Source organism: Colossoma macropomum, unplaced genomic scaffold (genome assembly GCF_904425465.1).
Source record: "Colossoma macropomum unplaced genomic scaffold, Colossoma_macropomum, whole genome shotgun sequence".
NCBI classification, from domain to species: Eukaryota; Metazoa; Chordata; class Actinopteri; order Characiformes; family Serrasalmidae; genus Colossoma; species Colossoma macropomum.
Genome location: NW_023494803.1, coordinates 9,892,490 through 9,909,040, shown reverse-complemented (window position 1 = coordinate 9,909,040; position 16,551 = coordinate 9,892,490). Strand labels below are relative to the sequence as shown.

Sequence of the window (16,551 nt, the reverse complement as noted above, 5' to 3'; positions counted from 1 at the left end):
AACATGCAGCAGAACTGGGCAGCTTTAAAAGTGTTCAACTCATTTAAAAACTTTTATTTGTATATTCTTCACATGTCATGTGGCACAACCCCCAACAAAGGACTTTTATTCTGCTTTTAAGATAGAGTGGGTAGGGTTTGCAAAATAAAGAAAATGACCTTCACGGTGCAGAGCCATGGTCAGCAGCCCTTTCACAAATATTGTAAAAAAAATTGTCATTTTCAAGTCACGGTTATGCTGTATAATGAGGTCAGCTGGAGTGACCACAGGATGAGTTATCTGTAATAATCATTTTTATTTAATTAACAAAAAATGTTAGTTAAAGGTTTATAGAGGTGTCCAAGTATGTTTTCTATAGTGGTAAATAACTTGTAATTATAAAATAAACATATTTTTATTAATTCTGGTTGTGCCATAAGACAATTTCGAAGTAAAATTAATGGTTTTGTTAAAAAGGTTATGAAACTAAAACCAATATACTGAACAGATTCTTGCAGATACAAAAAATCATAGAAAATCCATTTTAATAAGACTTTTAATGTTCTTTTTAAAAGCCATAATTGTCATTGACCCACACTAAAAAATAAGTTAACAACAATAATAAAACATAACAAAAGAATAGGAATAAAAAAAATATGTGTACATGTGGAATTAATTCTTCTTCTTAATAATAATAATAATAATAATAATAATAATAGAAAACATTTGATTTCTCACAAGAGCTTTTTAATGCCTATATTTGAAATATAAGACAGGAAGGAACTCCCCATTTCTCTCTCTCTCTCTCTCTCTCTCTCTCTCTCTCTCTCCATCTCTCTCCCTCTCTCTCTCTCTAACTTATCATTCCTCTAAACTCATAATTAAACTTGGGGGGTGTCTGCGTTTGATTGGCAAAACTTTATCTGGCTCCCTGAGGGATGTTCAGCCACTGTAAATGATTTATCGATGAAAAAAAAAAAACGCATCCCACGATGCATCTGTGGGCGATGGCCCCGGGGCAGGTATTGAATGACCTCGGTAGACGGACCCTCACTTTGCCCTTCTAATGTCTGAGCGACGGACTGCAGAATTCTACTTTGGACACAAGTTCTGCACTTTTCAAATTTGGCCATGACATGTCCACTCTAATTTGGGTAAAATTTCAATAGGGATTGGTCGATACATCGTCTGGCTGACACAGTTGACTTACAGTAGAATTATTTATAATTTTTTTGCCATCAGTGAGGACATCTACACCACTGATAACCGCTGTGTACTGGTTTTAGATGTATTAGATGTTGCACTGAAAGAGCATGACAGCATACTGGTTGTTTTAGTGTTGTTGTGATTTTTTGAATAGGCGCCCCTTAAAAACAATAAAATATCAGCAAAGATATCAGCTATGCCACTCTCTGAGTATCAGCATTGCCACCAGCCCTCACATGATCCACACATTCTGACAGATTGTAATACACTACAGGAAGTGTAGGGGGCGATATGACTTCTATTGTTTCATTTAAAAAGCGCTCTATAATGTTCATACGAGCCACACAGTCATTCTGACAGACTGTAATACACTACAGGAAGGGTAGGGGGCGATATGGCTTCTATTGTTTCATTTAAAAAGCACTTAATAATGTTCATTTGATCCACTCAGTCATTCTGACAGACTGTAATACACTGCAGGAAAGGTAGGGGGTGATATGGCATCTACTAATCTACTGAGAAGATTTTAGATTTACTCACCCAGCTTTAGCCTCAGAGCAGCCAGTGGTCCTCCATGGAACCTGAGTAGCAACAGATTGTGCACTTCCAGACCCTCGGCATTCTGGGACACAGGTGAATGTGCCCACTCGATGTCTTCTAACCCGCTGGACACCTTCATGTGCCAAACCAGCTGCAGACTGGCACCAGCCTGGCCCTGACCACCCTCTTCCTCGCACACCAGCCGCACTGGGAGAGGGGAAAGGCCCAAATCGAAAAACTGAAGTTCCCCCTGACCCCCAGCCACCACCACCAGCCCTCCAGAAGGGTGCCAGGCCAGCAGTGAGGGGGGCATGGGGCAAACGGCCTGTACAGAAACCCCAGTCTCAGGATGTACCAGCACTACAGAGCTGTCCTGCAGGCCCAGGAGGAGCCAGCGCTCACTTGGGTCACGGCACCAAGACACTGGGGCAGAGGGGAGGGGTTGGTTGACGGCTGAGAGCTGCTGGAGCCGCCCGCGAGCACATTCATACACACAGGCCTGAACTACAGGGGGGCAGGCCTCTTCGTGGAGCTCTGCCGTGGGGTCACGGGCCTCCTCTCGCAGCTCAACAGTGAGGATGTGGTAAGGCTGGGTCAGGCTGAAGCAGCAGTCCAAAAGGTCGCTGTCCGTGCGCATGGAGCTCAAGACCTGCACATGTTAACAAAGTAAACAATGCGCATAAACAAAATTTGTTTTATAGGTTTTTAGGGGATTGTGAATTATTTATTAGAATCAATTTTATCTAAATTAACCAGCTTCTAGGCCAAAGCCTTCAGAAACAATCAGAAAACAATCTTTCGGCCATCTGGCAGTGTGAACCACTGTAAACAATCCAGACTCGGTAAGTTTCTGAGCATTTATGCAGCAATTATGCAGAAAATTTGAAAAAATCTGAGGATTTCCCTTTCAACTAAATATTAACAGCAAGAAAACTTTTTAAAGAAGGCAACGTACACCTAAACTTCTGAGTGTACCCGACTTTTAATCTTCAATCAGGAATCAGTGGACCCCGGCAGGCCAGTTTTTGGTCAGTCACAACAACAAAACTACAAAACTGCATCCACAAAAGTGCAATCGCTGTGTGTTAGCGCACTCTGAGCCAGCAGTGGGCTTCATTTGGCTGTGGTGCAGGATCCTGTTGGGGGCTTTTCGAACGCTTGTGAAAGTGAATATTCAGCATCCTACACTCATCCCAATCCAAACACGGGCCAGCCGGCACCAGCAAAGATATCACGGCTACAGCGCAGCACGCTCTGCAAATTTGTTTGCCGATTTAACCGTGGCACGCACACACACACAAGAACTCACAAGCGCACACGTGGCTTAAAAAGTGCTTTAAAAAGTGGGGAAGTGTTCAGGGTTTGTGGTTTGTCCATAGCCAAGCATGTGGTTCATTTTGTGTACAGACAGAGAGAGAGAAAGTGAGGGTGGGGGGATAGATGTGTTTTGGCACGGTAATGTGGTGTGTTTGGCTGTGCCAGCAGCAGCGGCAGCATTAAGCAGGTTGCCTACAGTCTCTGTGTGGAAGCAGAGGATGAGGGCTCCATTTTTTCCGCTCTTTTTTAGCCCTAATCCCCCCAGGCTGCCTCCCGCGGCTCCCCAGGGGGGCGAAGGGGGGGTATTTGGGAGGGCGGATGGGCGAGGGAGGGTGGAGGGTTCCGGAAAAGAGCCAGAGTGCCGCAGAGCCGTGGCCTGCTGAGGCACACCTGCCCCAACCACAGGCCTCCGAAACAGGACTAAGCACAGCTGGGCTGGGGCGCACAACCAAATACCCCACTGACGAGGACAGCACTGCAGACCAGTGCCCTGACTAAGACTACCACAGTGCTCACAACCCACTGACTAGGCTAGCACAATGCCCAAATATTGAAGCTAATATTGCAGATGCTGCAGACTAGCGATAGCCGAACGTTACGTAGCAGTTACGTAGGTGTATACCACAGTTAGGCTGCTGATCTCACAGAAAAGGACAGCACTGTTGCCCAGTGTCCTTACTAATACTGCCCCACAGCTCACAACCCACTTGCTAGGTCAGTATAATACCCAACCACTGAGCTAATTATCAAAAATAGCTAGGCTAATGTAACACAGTTTTCCAAATATTTAAGTTAACACTAGAGATGCTAACACCCCAGGAAAGTGCTACCCTAAGCCCCATATAGCTAGGCTAATATTAGCTTACATGCTTATACTATGCGTACAAAGCTCCACATCTGCACACAGACTTACAAAAATTAGTAGAAACAACACAGAAAATTCTATTTAACTTCCACATCTAACACCCACTGACCAGGACAGTACAGTATTACCTCAAAAACCCAAATGTCAAACCCAATGTCCATATATCTATGCTAAAGGCACAGATGCTAACACCTTGTTGCCCACTCTAGTGAAAAAAGTCCATTTCCATGCAGGTTTAAACTGGTTTTGGAGTTAGTTTAGCTGGTCACCCAGCATGGTCATGCTGACTGACCAGCATGCCAGCGTCCAAAGCACAACATATGCTGGTTTTGCTGGTCACTAGCTATGCTGCTCCGAGCTGTTTATGTCTAGCAGGTCAGGCTAGTCCTAGCCTAACCCCTTGTAGTTGTGCTAATATTACACAGTTATACTGTGTGTAAGAAGCTCTGGATCTAAACATAGATGTACAAAACAAAAAAGGATCAATTCAAACAACAATTCACAACCAGCACCCCACTGACCAGAATAGCCACATGGCCCAAAGCCCTAATGCAGCTTACAACCCACTGATAAGGCTAGCCCAATGCCCAAACATCTAAGCTCAGTTCAGTCCTGGTACCGTTGCCTTGCATAGCTTAGCACTGTCTCGCCTCAAGCACACACAGTTTAACTCAGAAAAGGCTGGTTAACAGGCCTTTTTTTTACAATGATCTTCATGTGTACATCTGCAAAAGTGTTTGGGTAAAGTAACGTCCAGTTAAATGAAAGATAACATAAAACTAGCATATCTCCTTCATACATTTTCCAAACTTTTCACCATTAAATGTGCTTCCATGAGTTAAACTGTCGTTCCACAGCATCCTCAAAACTTTCTGGCCTTCAACCAGAACTGTAAATTCCTTAAGATGCCTTCTACAAGGCTCATGCCAGTTTAGTCTAACATTAGCATTACCAGTTGAACCCAAACAAGCTACTATGTTTGCTACTAAAATGTGCAAGACAGCAGGACTTTAGGGCCAGGAACAGCAAACACTGATCTAAGCTAATACAGATGCTAACACTTCACTGCCCAGACATAGCTAGGCTAAAATGATCTCTGTTACAGATAGCTCAATGGCCAAATATCTGTGCTAATGCATTCACCTGACCAGTAGTAGCCCCAAAAACTAGGGATGGTTTTCAAAATGATGCTCAACCACCTTACTCTAGACTCAAACTCCTCAAGTATCACCATATTAAGCAGATCTGTCATGATTACCTGAATATATTTGAACAAAAAAAATTTAATTGATTAAAATCCTTAATGAACTGGTTTAGTGATTACTATGCAATTTAAGTGATGAAAGAGGTCATTATAAAGTCATGTTCAGCAGTCTGAGCATTCTCCACAAGGGGTAGCTAAAATCACTTTTGTGTGTTTCATTGAAAGAGAGGAAACCCTCACCAGCAGGATATCACAAATGCACTTATGTTTGTAGTTATAAATTTCATGTATATAAAGTAAAATTAAATGCATCTTATGTACATAGGTGACTACATGACTGGGGTTTAATTAGGCCTTCTAACTTAATGATTCAATTTCATTCTTTCAGTTTTAAATCCAAGAAGATTTAAATATTCCAAAAATGTGAATGTGTTAACCCATCTAAGGAACAACATCATTTTTCTGAGGTATTTTTGATGATAATGGCTTTAATGAGTAACAGAGTTTAAGGTAACGGCACAGAATTATCAAATATGCAAAATGTGATTAGCATGGCATGAGGACGTTAAGGACATTCTAATTCCTTTTTTTAAAATAAATAATTTACATTTAATCTATATTTTAGGTAACAGGGTTTAACTTTCAAAGTGACTTTGTGTGTCACTGAAAACAAAGAAAAAAGAACGTATTTTTTACTGTCCCATGTTCTTCAGGAAATTTAAAATATGCTTAAAAATGCTTAAAACTTTTTTTCAAATTTTTGAAATATTTCTTAATGGCTAGAAATAATGGGGCACAAATTGTTCATAACCTATAATAGATGACTCAAGGAAAAGTGTGTTTCAGGCATATGTGCTTTCACATATTAATGCAAAAATAATGATTTGCTAAGTATTTTAATGGTTATATTTCAAGCTAAAGTGTAGCTGTAGTTCGCTGGGACAGGCAAAAATACTGTTTTTTAAGTGTAGTTTATTAATGTTTTCAATGGCCAATGTCCTGTATTGTATTTTATTTTTCTCCCGACATCCATTTATTACATCTGTGTGGTTTTATGTACCAAAAATGGTCATAATTCATTTTTACATGACCTGAAACATGTACATGTTTAAAATGTCTTTTACCTGTACTTTACATACATATTTGTAAATATAACATTGGTGGGACACAAATGGGTGTGAAAATCGTGAAGATCGTGAAACCAGACACATGACTTCTTGATTATTCCTCAAAATAATCACCAGATTATTAATGTAATTGACAGTGGCAGCTTTAAAGGTGATGCAATCCCCCCAAACAGACTAGCTGTGTTGTTCAGCTAAAGTGTGAGTGATTCTGATTCTGACCAAATAATTTGCCATGATGACACTAAAACAAACAAACAAACAAAAATAAAAAAAGTCGACAGTGGGAGTTGCTGAGTGGAGTGGTTGGTTTGCGTTTTGACGCCGGGGCCATTTTGAGAGCCTTTCCTCTGCCTTCCATAAAGAGATTTAACGTCTTCACAGGGTGAGCCTCCTTAAATCCCACAGCTGCTGCTGAAACAATGACAGATTCAATTTCACAAAGACAAACGGCACCTCAGAGAGTGAGGGGGTGCGATCGAGAGGGAGTGAGAGTGCGAGCGAGCGAGAGAGAGAGGTAACCGTGGCAAATAGGTCTGTGCTAGTTATTGGTTTCGGTGACTGGTCAAAACTATTCTTCTCTTGTCTTCTCCTCTCTTCCCTGGACTTTCTTTTGCAGCTTGAAAGATAAACCCGGCCAAGTCCAGCTGAGCGGCGGCCCTTGTTCACAGCGGTGGCCCTTTTTGAGCCAATTTTCCAGTTCAGAGAGCAGAGAGAGAGACAGAGAGCGGGAGAGAGAGAGGGATGAGGGGAAGAGAGTGAGAGAGTATGTGTGAGGGAGAGAGATGATGATGAGGGCAGAATGGAAGGTTCTGCGGCAGCAGCTTCGGCCCAGACTGGAGCCAGAGAGTGTGAACTACACAGATACTTGTCGGTTTGCCGTGGCGTGAAATCCAGCCGCTCTCAGCCGTTCCACTGGGGGTCAGCCACCCCACCGAACCCTGCTCGAATCGACTCATAATGAATATTCCTGCCATCCGGACACAGGGTTCTGGGTTAACGGCGGAAAAGGTTCACTCGTTTTAGAATTTTCTCGTGACGAAACGCATTTAGGCATCTGTTTTATAACTGGATCCTCCAATGTACTTTGGGGATCATTTTTATCACTTTAAAGAACTACTTTGGAGAAAAATCAGGTTTACAGTGGTCTACAGACCCCAAACGTAGCTGTTCAGCCAAAACATGTCTGGAGTCTGAAGTTTTCTTAGTTTTGCACTGGAGCTGCACGTAGTGGAAGCTTACGGTCATATGCAAAGGTTTGAACGCCTCCAGTGTAAATATGCTGTGTTGATTTTCTAATTAAAAATATTAAGATATTAAATATTAATAATAAGAAATGTTTTGTTTTGATGAATTTTAATACATAAAATGAGCCATAACTTTTGTATAGGCCATATTTTATGCTTTATTTTTGCTTCCAATATGTTAAATTCAGAAAAAAAAAAACATAACTGTGAAGTAAAATGTAGAAGTGCATGTGTGTTCTCTGTAAAGATAGTGTTCACTTACTTTCACTTAAAAAAGCTAGTCTGTCTGGGGGGATTGCATCACCTTTAAAGCTGCCACTGTCAATTACATTAATAATCTGGTGATTATTTTGAGGAATAATCAAGAAGTCGTGTGTCTGGTTTCACGATCTTCACGATTTTCACACCCATTTGTGTCCCACCAATGTTATAATTACAAATATGTATGTAAAGTAAAGGTAAAAGACATTTTAAACATGTACACGTTTCAGATAAATAACTAAGGGCCCATATGATAGAAACATTTTTCTTGCTTTTTTGTAGGAATATGTAAACATTTTGAAGCAGTTAAAGTTTCAAAATGTATCTTTCACTCTCCAGTCCAATATGTTAAATTCAGCAAAAAAAAAAAAAACGTAACTGTGAAGTAAAATGTAGCAGTGCATGTGTGTTCTCTGTAAAGATAGTGTTCACTTATTTTTACTTAAAAAAAACAAAAAAAACATGGAATTTGACCAGGTGCCCAAACTTTTGCACACAACTGTAATAGGGCCCAATGCAGGGTAAAATAACACTGATATAGATAAACAGGTTCAAGTAGAATGTGCTTTTAGTCATCTTGTTTCCCCATAGCAAAATCAACAGATTTCGACAGCAATTGGACAAAAATTCCTCAAAATTCTGAATAAAAGTGACTTTTTTCATCCTGAGAGTTTATCAATTGTTGAGTTTGTGTATAAGTCACAGAATTCACACCTATATTACTTTATTCTCCTTCTTGGTGAGTGTATAGCACCATTCTGAAGCATGTAACGACTCACAGTGAGAGCTAGCCAGGCTGAAGTACGGCCTCCACACGGCAGGGTTAGTAAGGCAGTGCTTCCCTAAAGAGTGAACAGTGAGACATCCATTTCCCCCAGTACTTAAATTCAAATCAGTCAATTGCATGCAAGTTTCTGTGCACAGATTCATCAAAAGCAGACTACTAATATCGTATAAATCATGTAAATTAATGTCAATTTCACCAATCATACGTATTTTGATGCACACATTTTTATATATTTAGTTTTAAGTTTATTTGTCATTTGCACAACATGTCAGGACATTCATGCATTGAAATGCTTGTGGTGAGGCTCAGGTCACTCTACAGCAGGGCAGCACCTGTTGCCAATAAACCACCAGATGTTTTTTTTAGCATTAAACAGCTTTACCAGCTTTTTGTTGCCCGGTTCCAACTTTTTGTAACGTGTTGTTGGCATCAAATTCAAAATGGGCAAATATTTTTCCAAAAAACAGTCAAATTTTTCAGTTTCAACAATTGATTTGTTGTCTTTGTACTATTTTCAATGAAACATAGGGTTTAAATCATGTGCACATCATTGCATTTTGTTTTTATTAACGTTTTGCACAGCGTCCCAACTTTTTTGGAAATGGAAATGAATATTTACTTCATTAGAAAGTATGTGGAAGAAACAAAGAAGGTGCATAAAAAACCTTATGTTGATGCTAATATATGAATAACATATGCCATCTGTATATGGGTAGTGTTTTATTGAACAATCATATATTGTTAAATGTATGTGTTATACACGTATGTTTGTATGTTGGTGTATGGCTGAAATTGTCTCATATTTGGAAATGGCCAATTTCAAATAATCTGCTTTATATGTCCATATTTGAGGGAAATCCACATTTGCTAACATATGTCATATATTTGAATTCCACACATTGCCATATATGAGCTATTTGAATGGGTTTTGGGGTTGAGTGGCTGAGCGACGCAACACGTCGAACATAGAAACGTAGAAAATTAAAAAATTATAAAGGGAGCGTTTTGTTTTTTTCATTGTCACTTGCTCACACCGCTGTTACACTCATGCTGCTTTCGGCTAAACTGTTCTCTAGACAGGAGGTGCTGGTAATCTTTTTCATTTGTACCAGAAAGTTTCATAACTTGTATAAAAATGGCATTTTTTCTGAAAAATGTGCAAAATGCACTCGCTCTCCACTACACTCTTAAAAATGGTTCTTCAAGGGTTTTTCAGCAAAGAAAATGGTTCTATACAGAACAAGGAACACTCAAAGAACCCTTTGCATGATTAAAGGGCTCTTCAGATTGATGTGCTGTAGATGGTTCTTTATAGAACCTTTTTGAAACGGGTTCTATATAGCACCCTCAAGGGTTCTGCTATTGTTGTGATGTCAAGCTTGCAACAACTTCTGAGTGCTCGATAGAACCCTTATCAAAAAGGTTCTATAAAGAACCATCTACACCATCTACAATCTGAAGAGCCCTTTAATCATGCAAAGCGTTCTTTGAGTGTTCATGTTTTTTTATAGAGCCATTTTCTTTACTAAAGAACCCTTGAAGAACCATCCTTTGTAAGAGTGTACATAACTATTAGCATGGTGCTAACTGAAGGTGCTAAATCATTGGGGCTGGGGCTGTACCCCTCTTGTCACTGGGGTGGAACCCTCAAGAGTACATCTCAGTACCTTTAGTCAGGGAACATAACTGAACCATAATCCGTTGAAATTATACTTTCCAAGTTGTATTGACTCCACACACCCCGTCTCGTCTCCAGGCTTTTCATTTTATTGCTCAGTTTTAAAACATTCGGTTATGAAAAGGTACAAAAAATGTTTCACCTGGGAAAAACGTATTTAAGGTTCACAATTGGACGTTAAAACCACTGTTGTAGCTTTGAGGGAACATTTACACTGTGTGTACCTTGATGAATGATAAATGTACCTGCATAGAACCTTTATTTCTAACAGCGGACACTGTATAATCAAGACTGTCCGCACTGTATTTTACAAAAATGGACTAAAGCACAGACAAACGTCAGGCGTCAACATGGCCGCTGGTGTTTTCAGCTATGCTAACAGACTTCTGTCCCTGTTTTTAGCCTCAGTATCATAAAGCACATAAGCAAGTCTTTCAGAAAGCACTGAACATCCACACAGTTTGAGTGTGATGACTTAGGCCTGCAGTTAGCACAGTGCTAACTGGTGCACATTACTTTTTAGCGACATTAGCTTCATAGCTCCAGTGTAAAACTGAAGAAGCACCAAACATGGCTAATCGAAGGCAACTGTTGTTTGGCTAAGGACATATGAAACGTGGAAAGCGTAGCAGAAACGGAGATCGAACCAACAAAGGGAGAAGTGTTTTTAGAGAGATAACCACTTTCACAGAGGAAAAACAACAACAATCTTACAGTTAGCGCGAAAACAGCCTTCCCCAGCGAAACGGCTAAGCTCAGAAATAAACCTGCATCCACTGCTGTTTTCCATTTAAATTATCAAATTTCAGGAACTGGGGAAATGATTAAAAATGTTAAATGTTTGCATAAATAAGTGTGCGTGCATGTGCGCGCGCGCGCGTGTGTGTGTTTTCCTTGTGCGTCTCCTGGCAGTGCTTATCTTAGAGGGGTAGGAATTAAGACCACATAAGGAAAGAAAGCGCCCTTCTAAATGCTGGAGACTAAGTAGAAAATTGGCTTAGCATGCAGATAGCAAAGTTAACAAAAGGAACATATATATGAGCTTGAAGTGATTGAAGTGTGCGTGCGTGCGCCCGCGCGTGTGTGTGCGAGATGCGTGCGCGTTTGATTTGCCGCACGGCTCCCCGCATAAAACTGCTAGCTTGATTTCACACTCTGGATCCAAAAATGACAACAAACACTTTAATTAGAAATGATGCAGACCAGAAACGCTTTAATGTTCTTTAACGGGAGGAGGGGAGGTGGGTGGGGGGGGTGGTAGGGAAAGGGGAAAAACGAGGGAGGGAGGGAGGGAAAAAAAAGGAAAAAGAAATAAATTCGAGCTAGGTGAAGGCCGGAGATAAATACGGAGCGCATTCCAAAACGGAGCGTGCTGAAATTTATTTATTCGTTTTAGCTGTTTTCCTGCTGTTTGTTTTTCGTGGTTTGTGATTGGTTACGCTTCCGTCCCGCTCTTTTCTCTTCGTGGGGGGTTTGAGGGGGTTGGATGGGTTTTAAAAGCAGAGGCGCAACGCTCACTAATTTTGAACGATGAGTGCTAATTTGCACCGACCTGCTTCTGAAAGCAGAGAACTGGACCAAAGCCAGGGCAGGAGATAAGAAACATAGAGGCAGAGAGATATTTGGCCACTTTATCAGAAGCCCCTTCATTGTAGTGCCGCCTTGTTGGTGTACAGTTTCTGACCACCGAGACGGTCTGTTCTGGGTATTTTGAGTGGATTGTCCACTCTCAACCTGATCTAACCCTAAACCAAATAATATTTGGACAGCAGTGGTCCTGCAGTGCTCCTTCTTCAATGAGGAATGAGGTAAAGAGGGCTCATAAACTTTGCAGCAACAGATGGACTACAGTCTGTTACTGCACACCTAGATAGTTTACCATCATATAATGTACCGTCCAGCCAAAATGGCCATTTAGTATGAGTTATTAATTTTTCAGTTTCAAGAAAAACAGCAGAAAACATCTGAAAATTACAGTGTCCACTTTTTGCCTTTACTCTTTTTGAGCTGCTCAAAGAAATCTGCAGACACACCTCCAAAGTTCAGTCTTCAAAGTTGGTTGATCATTTTCTGTAGTAACCAAACACATTCAGTGATGTTAAGGTCTGGACTCTGGGGTGGTCAGTCCATTGTTCAGCTCCTTTGTTTGATGTGTCTCCTTTTCTCAGTGAGGTTCTTCTTGACAGCTACACATCCTTTCAGACCCAAAGCGCTGAGTCATCTTCTCACAGTGGAAGGATGGACAGAAACACCTGTGGATGTTTTCAGATCTGAAGCAGTTTGATTTTCTCCTCTCTCTCAAAGATAAAAGCTTTAAGTGTTGTTTATCTGATGGGGACAGTTTTGGTGTCTACCAGCTCTTCCAGGTGGTTGTTAGGAGCCCCACTGTCTCTGTCTCTTTTTTCAACTTGTATCATTTTTTGAACTACAGTCTTGAAAACTCTTGTTCTTGTTTCTCACTTATTTTCCTCTCACTTTCTCCTTCGTTATGCAGGTGGACGATCTTATCTAATCTGCTCAAGAAATATCCCCTTGTACTTGACGGCCATTTTGACTGGAAACTAAATAATGTAAGGGTGGGAAACTGTAGGTGGAGCTCAAAGTAGACCGTGAGCATAAAAATTAATGAAGAACATCCCATCTCGTCAAAGGGTATTTCTGGTTACCAAATGTCCAGCATGGTACCATCGGCAGTGGTTTAGGTGTGCATGCTATGAGAAATGCATAGTGAGAAAGGCAAAAGTGCCTGCAGCCCTGATCACTCGAGCATCGCAGGAACATCATTATAACCATCTACATTATTTAAGAGGTCAAGCCCTATTTATCAATAGACCACCAAGTTTACATACGTCTTGAAAACACCATTCTCTCTCTCTCACTCGCTCCCTGTGTCAGCAAACACTGGCATTTGCTTAGCGAGCGTAAAGGTCCACCCTGGAGGAGTGTGTGTGTAACATAACAACAAGCAGCATGAATGCATATATATAATGTCAATGATATTTGTATAATGTATGTATAATGTGCACGTGTGCATATTCACCATAAGCCCCGAGCCGTCCGTGCAGCCCAGCAGTACCAGATTGGCCCGCTCTGTCGCACTGGGAACCGGCGACCAAGGCCAGACCTCTTCACGCCCACCAGGCCACCAGCACACGCCCACGTCCTGCGCCCGGCTCAGCGCCACATGCCGGCCTGTCCGGCGCCCACCTCCGCCCGCCAGCTCCACCGACGAGACCTGGGCACAGAGCGGGAGTGAAACAGAGCGGAACGGAACCGGCATTCATTCATAACACATAGCCTGCATAAGGCCGCAGCATAAGACATTAGCTGCCTTGCTAATGCTTCCCCAAACAGCTACTCGGTTCCAGGCTATTTTTTTCCGCTTGTTGTTATTTTTGGCTGGAGGTTGTTGATTTTACTTAAAGGGAATTTCGTTTCATTATTAATTTCAGGAGCTTTGTTGTGCTGTGTTGCGAGGATGTTTGGGGGTGAGGGTCTGCGCACTCTGTGGGCTAAAGTGCTAATGAGATCTCCTGGTGCTAGCGCCCAGCTAAATTCAAGCTCGCGGCCTGTAGCCTGTATTCATGAAGAGCCTCATGTTTAGAGATGCTGGGCCAGGGTCGGACTTCCCGTGGTCTGCACAGATATTGGTTACTTTGCGCTAGGAGAGCAGGTAGTAGCTGAACGGCTAACCCAATGAAATCACTGGTTCTGAAGACCATGAACATGTTTGTAGCGACGCTTTACATCACTGAACAAAAAGAGCTGGCAGTGTAAATGGGGAAGAACAATCTAGAACACCCTCCTTGTGGAGATCTACCATCCTGCAGAGTTTAGTTCTAACCTGCATCTAAATGTGTACAAACGCTACATCCAGCCAATCAAGGACTTCAGAAGATATTCGTTAGCAAGAGCAGACTGTGGTTGGAGCGAGTCTCTGCAGGACTCTCCAGGGTTGGTGACCACTGTTCTAGATACTTCCACTGGGGATTGATGCATAATAGTAGGTGTAAAGAACAACGTCTCCTGCTGAGGTCATACATTCGGATGAGGCTTATTTTGTTCACTCATATATATACTTAAAACAATATTAGTAAAGGCAATGGTTCTATTTAGTACCATGGGTTCTAAATAGAACCATTTCATGCTTAAGTGAAAATGGTTCTATACACTCTTAAAAGTTTTTTAATAAAGAAAATGGTTCTATATAGAAACATGAACACTCAAAGTAAAACTTTTTGTATGATTAATGGATTCTTCTTCATCGTAAAAATGTTTTTCAGATTGATGGAAAATGTGCTGTAGATGGTTCTATATAGAACCTTTTTGAAAAGGGTTCTATACAGCACTAAAAAGAGTTTGAACCCTCTGAAATTGAAGAAATGGTTCTTCAGACTGATGGAGAATTCATTGTATATGGTTCAATATAGATTTTTTTTTAAATGGTTCTATATAGCACCCAAAAGGGTTCTTGTATTGTTATGAGGTCAAGCTTGTTACGATAAAAGAACGCTTTTTGGTGCTATACAGAAAAGGTTCTATATAGAACTATCTACAGCACATTCTCCATCAATCTGAAGAACCTTTTTACAATGCCAAGAACCCTTTAATCATACAAACTTTTTTTTGAGTGTTCATGGTTCTATATACAACCATTTTCTCCAACTTGAAGAACCACCTTTAAGAGTGGCCAAAAAAGGTTCTGCTATTGCCACAAACTTGACATCATAACAATAGCAAAACACTTTTTTGTGCTTTATAGAACCATAAAAGTAATGGTTCTATTTAGAACCATAGTTTATATATATTTAGAACCATTTTATGCTTAAATGGTTCTTTGCGTGGTGAAATGGTTCTTCAGATTGATAGAGAATGTGTTGTATATGGTTCCATATAGAAAATGGTTCTATATAGCACCAAAAAGGGTTCTGCTATTGCCACACACTTGACATCGTAACAGTAGCAAAATCCTTTTTGGTGCTACATAGAACCATTTTCAAAAAACCATAGGCAACATATTCTTCATCAATCTTAAAAACCATTTAAGCATGAAATTGTTGAACATAGAACCCTTGGTTCTACATGCTTTTACTAAAAAGTCCTTGAAGAAACATCTCTTTTTAAGAGTGTAATAAAGGTAATCATTCTATATAGAACCATGGTTTCCACATAGAACCATTACATGCTTGAATTGTTCTTCGCTGTTGTGTTGTGTTGTGTATGGTTCTATATAGCACCAAAAGGGTTCTGCTATTGTTGACCATGTCACAATAGCAGAAGCCTTTTTTGGTGCTACACAGAACCATTTTCAAAGAACCATCACTCTGAAAAACCATTTAAGCATGAAATGGCTGAACACAGAACCCATGGTTCTAAATGCTTTTACTAAAGAACAGCTGAGGAACCATCTTTTTTAAGTGTGTAGCTATAAATCTAGTTTCAGTTATTTTAAACCCCAATTTCAATCGGTTATTCTAACAGTAATTAGCAGCTCTAGCAATTACATTTCAGTGATTATGTAACATCAATAAAATGCAGAGTAAAACCACAGTGGTCACTCTTCAGTCCAGCGCTGAGGTCTTCATGTTTCCCACTCCAGAGTTCATTTATCTCGGCAGCTAATAAATTAAACCGAATCGTTTCACTCGATTCACTGTAACAAACATTAACCCTCATTCAGCAGCTATAAAAATAGAAGCTGGTAAATAAAGAGAGGTTGGCTGAAAGGATGAGGCGTGGGCATCTGACAGCTCTTTATGCCGCGACATCGCTCTGTGTTGTGAATATCTGACCGCATTGTCCAGCTGCTGTGATCCAGCCTTCGTACACACCGCCATGTCTATTCAGCCTCTCCAGCAAAACCCATCTCCATACACACCGTCATAAAGGCCTTATCTGCTCCATTCCCGGCACAATAGAGGCTCCCCCTCACCGCCGCCGTGCCGCACGCCGGCCTGCCGCTGCAGAAAAGCCTGCATTATTCCCTCATTTAGACTTATGATGATCTGCTTAAGCGGGACGTTTTTATTAGCACCCGTTCGGGCCTGTAGACGGGGCACGCGGTGGCACTGGATAGCTTACAGATTCATGTGTGAGGGAAACAAAATAGAAAACGGAAAAATAGGAGGCAGCAGAAATAACTGTGAGATAAAGCACGGCCCAGAAAACCAATAAAGGGTTAAAGGAATAGTTTGGCCAGAAATCAAATGCACACATTTTCATCCTTACTCTGAATGTAGTCCACCAACCAGGACATGCTGGATTCTTTAGTTCTGCACCAGAACTATGAAGCTAAACTAGACAACAAGTAATGTAATGTATAAAATATGTACGTTTTTGGGGA

General features: G+C 41.0%; 1 protein-coding gene across 2 annotated transcripts in view; it reads right to left on the bottom strand.

Moving 5' to 3' along the window:
- LOC118823411 (WD repeat containing planar cell polarity effector) overlaps positions 1-16,551 on the bottom strand; it is a 115,348-nt gene that overhangs the window by 32,386 nt on the left and 66,411 nt on the right. For both annotated transcript variants that reach the window (XR_005008527.1, XM_036592993.1), the window contains exons 9-10: positions 13,249-13,443; positions 1,726-2,374 (exon numbers count right to left, since the gene is read on the bottom strand). Coding sequence is in view for 1 of the 2 variants with exons in the window: in XM_036592993.1 (XP_036448886.1) it covers positions 1,726-2,374; positions 13,249-13,443 (844 nt within the window). In the remaining variant the exon portion in view is untranslated. The remainder of the gene's footprint in view (positions 1-1,725; positions 2,375-13,248; positions 13,444-16,551) is intronic.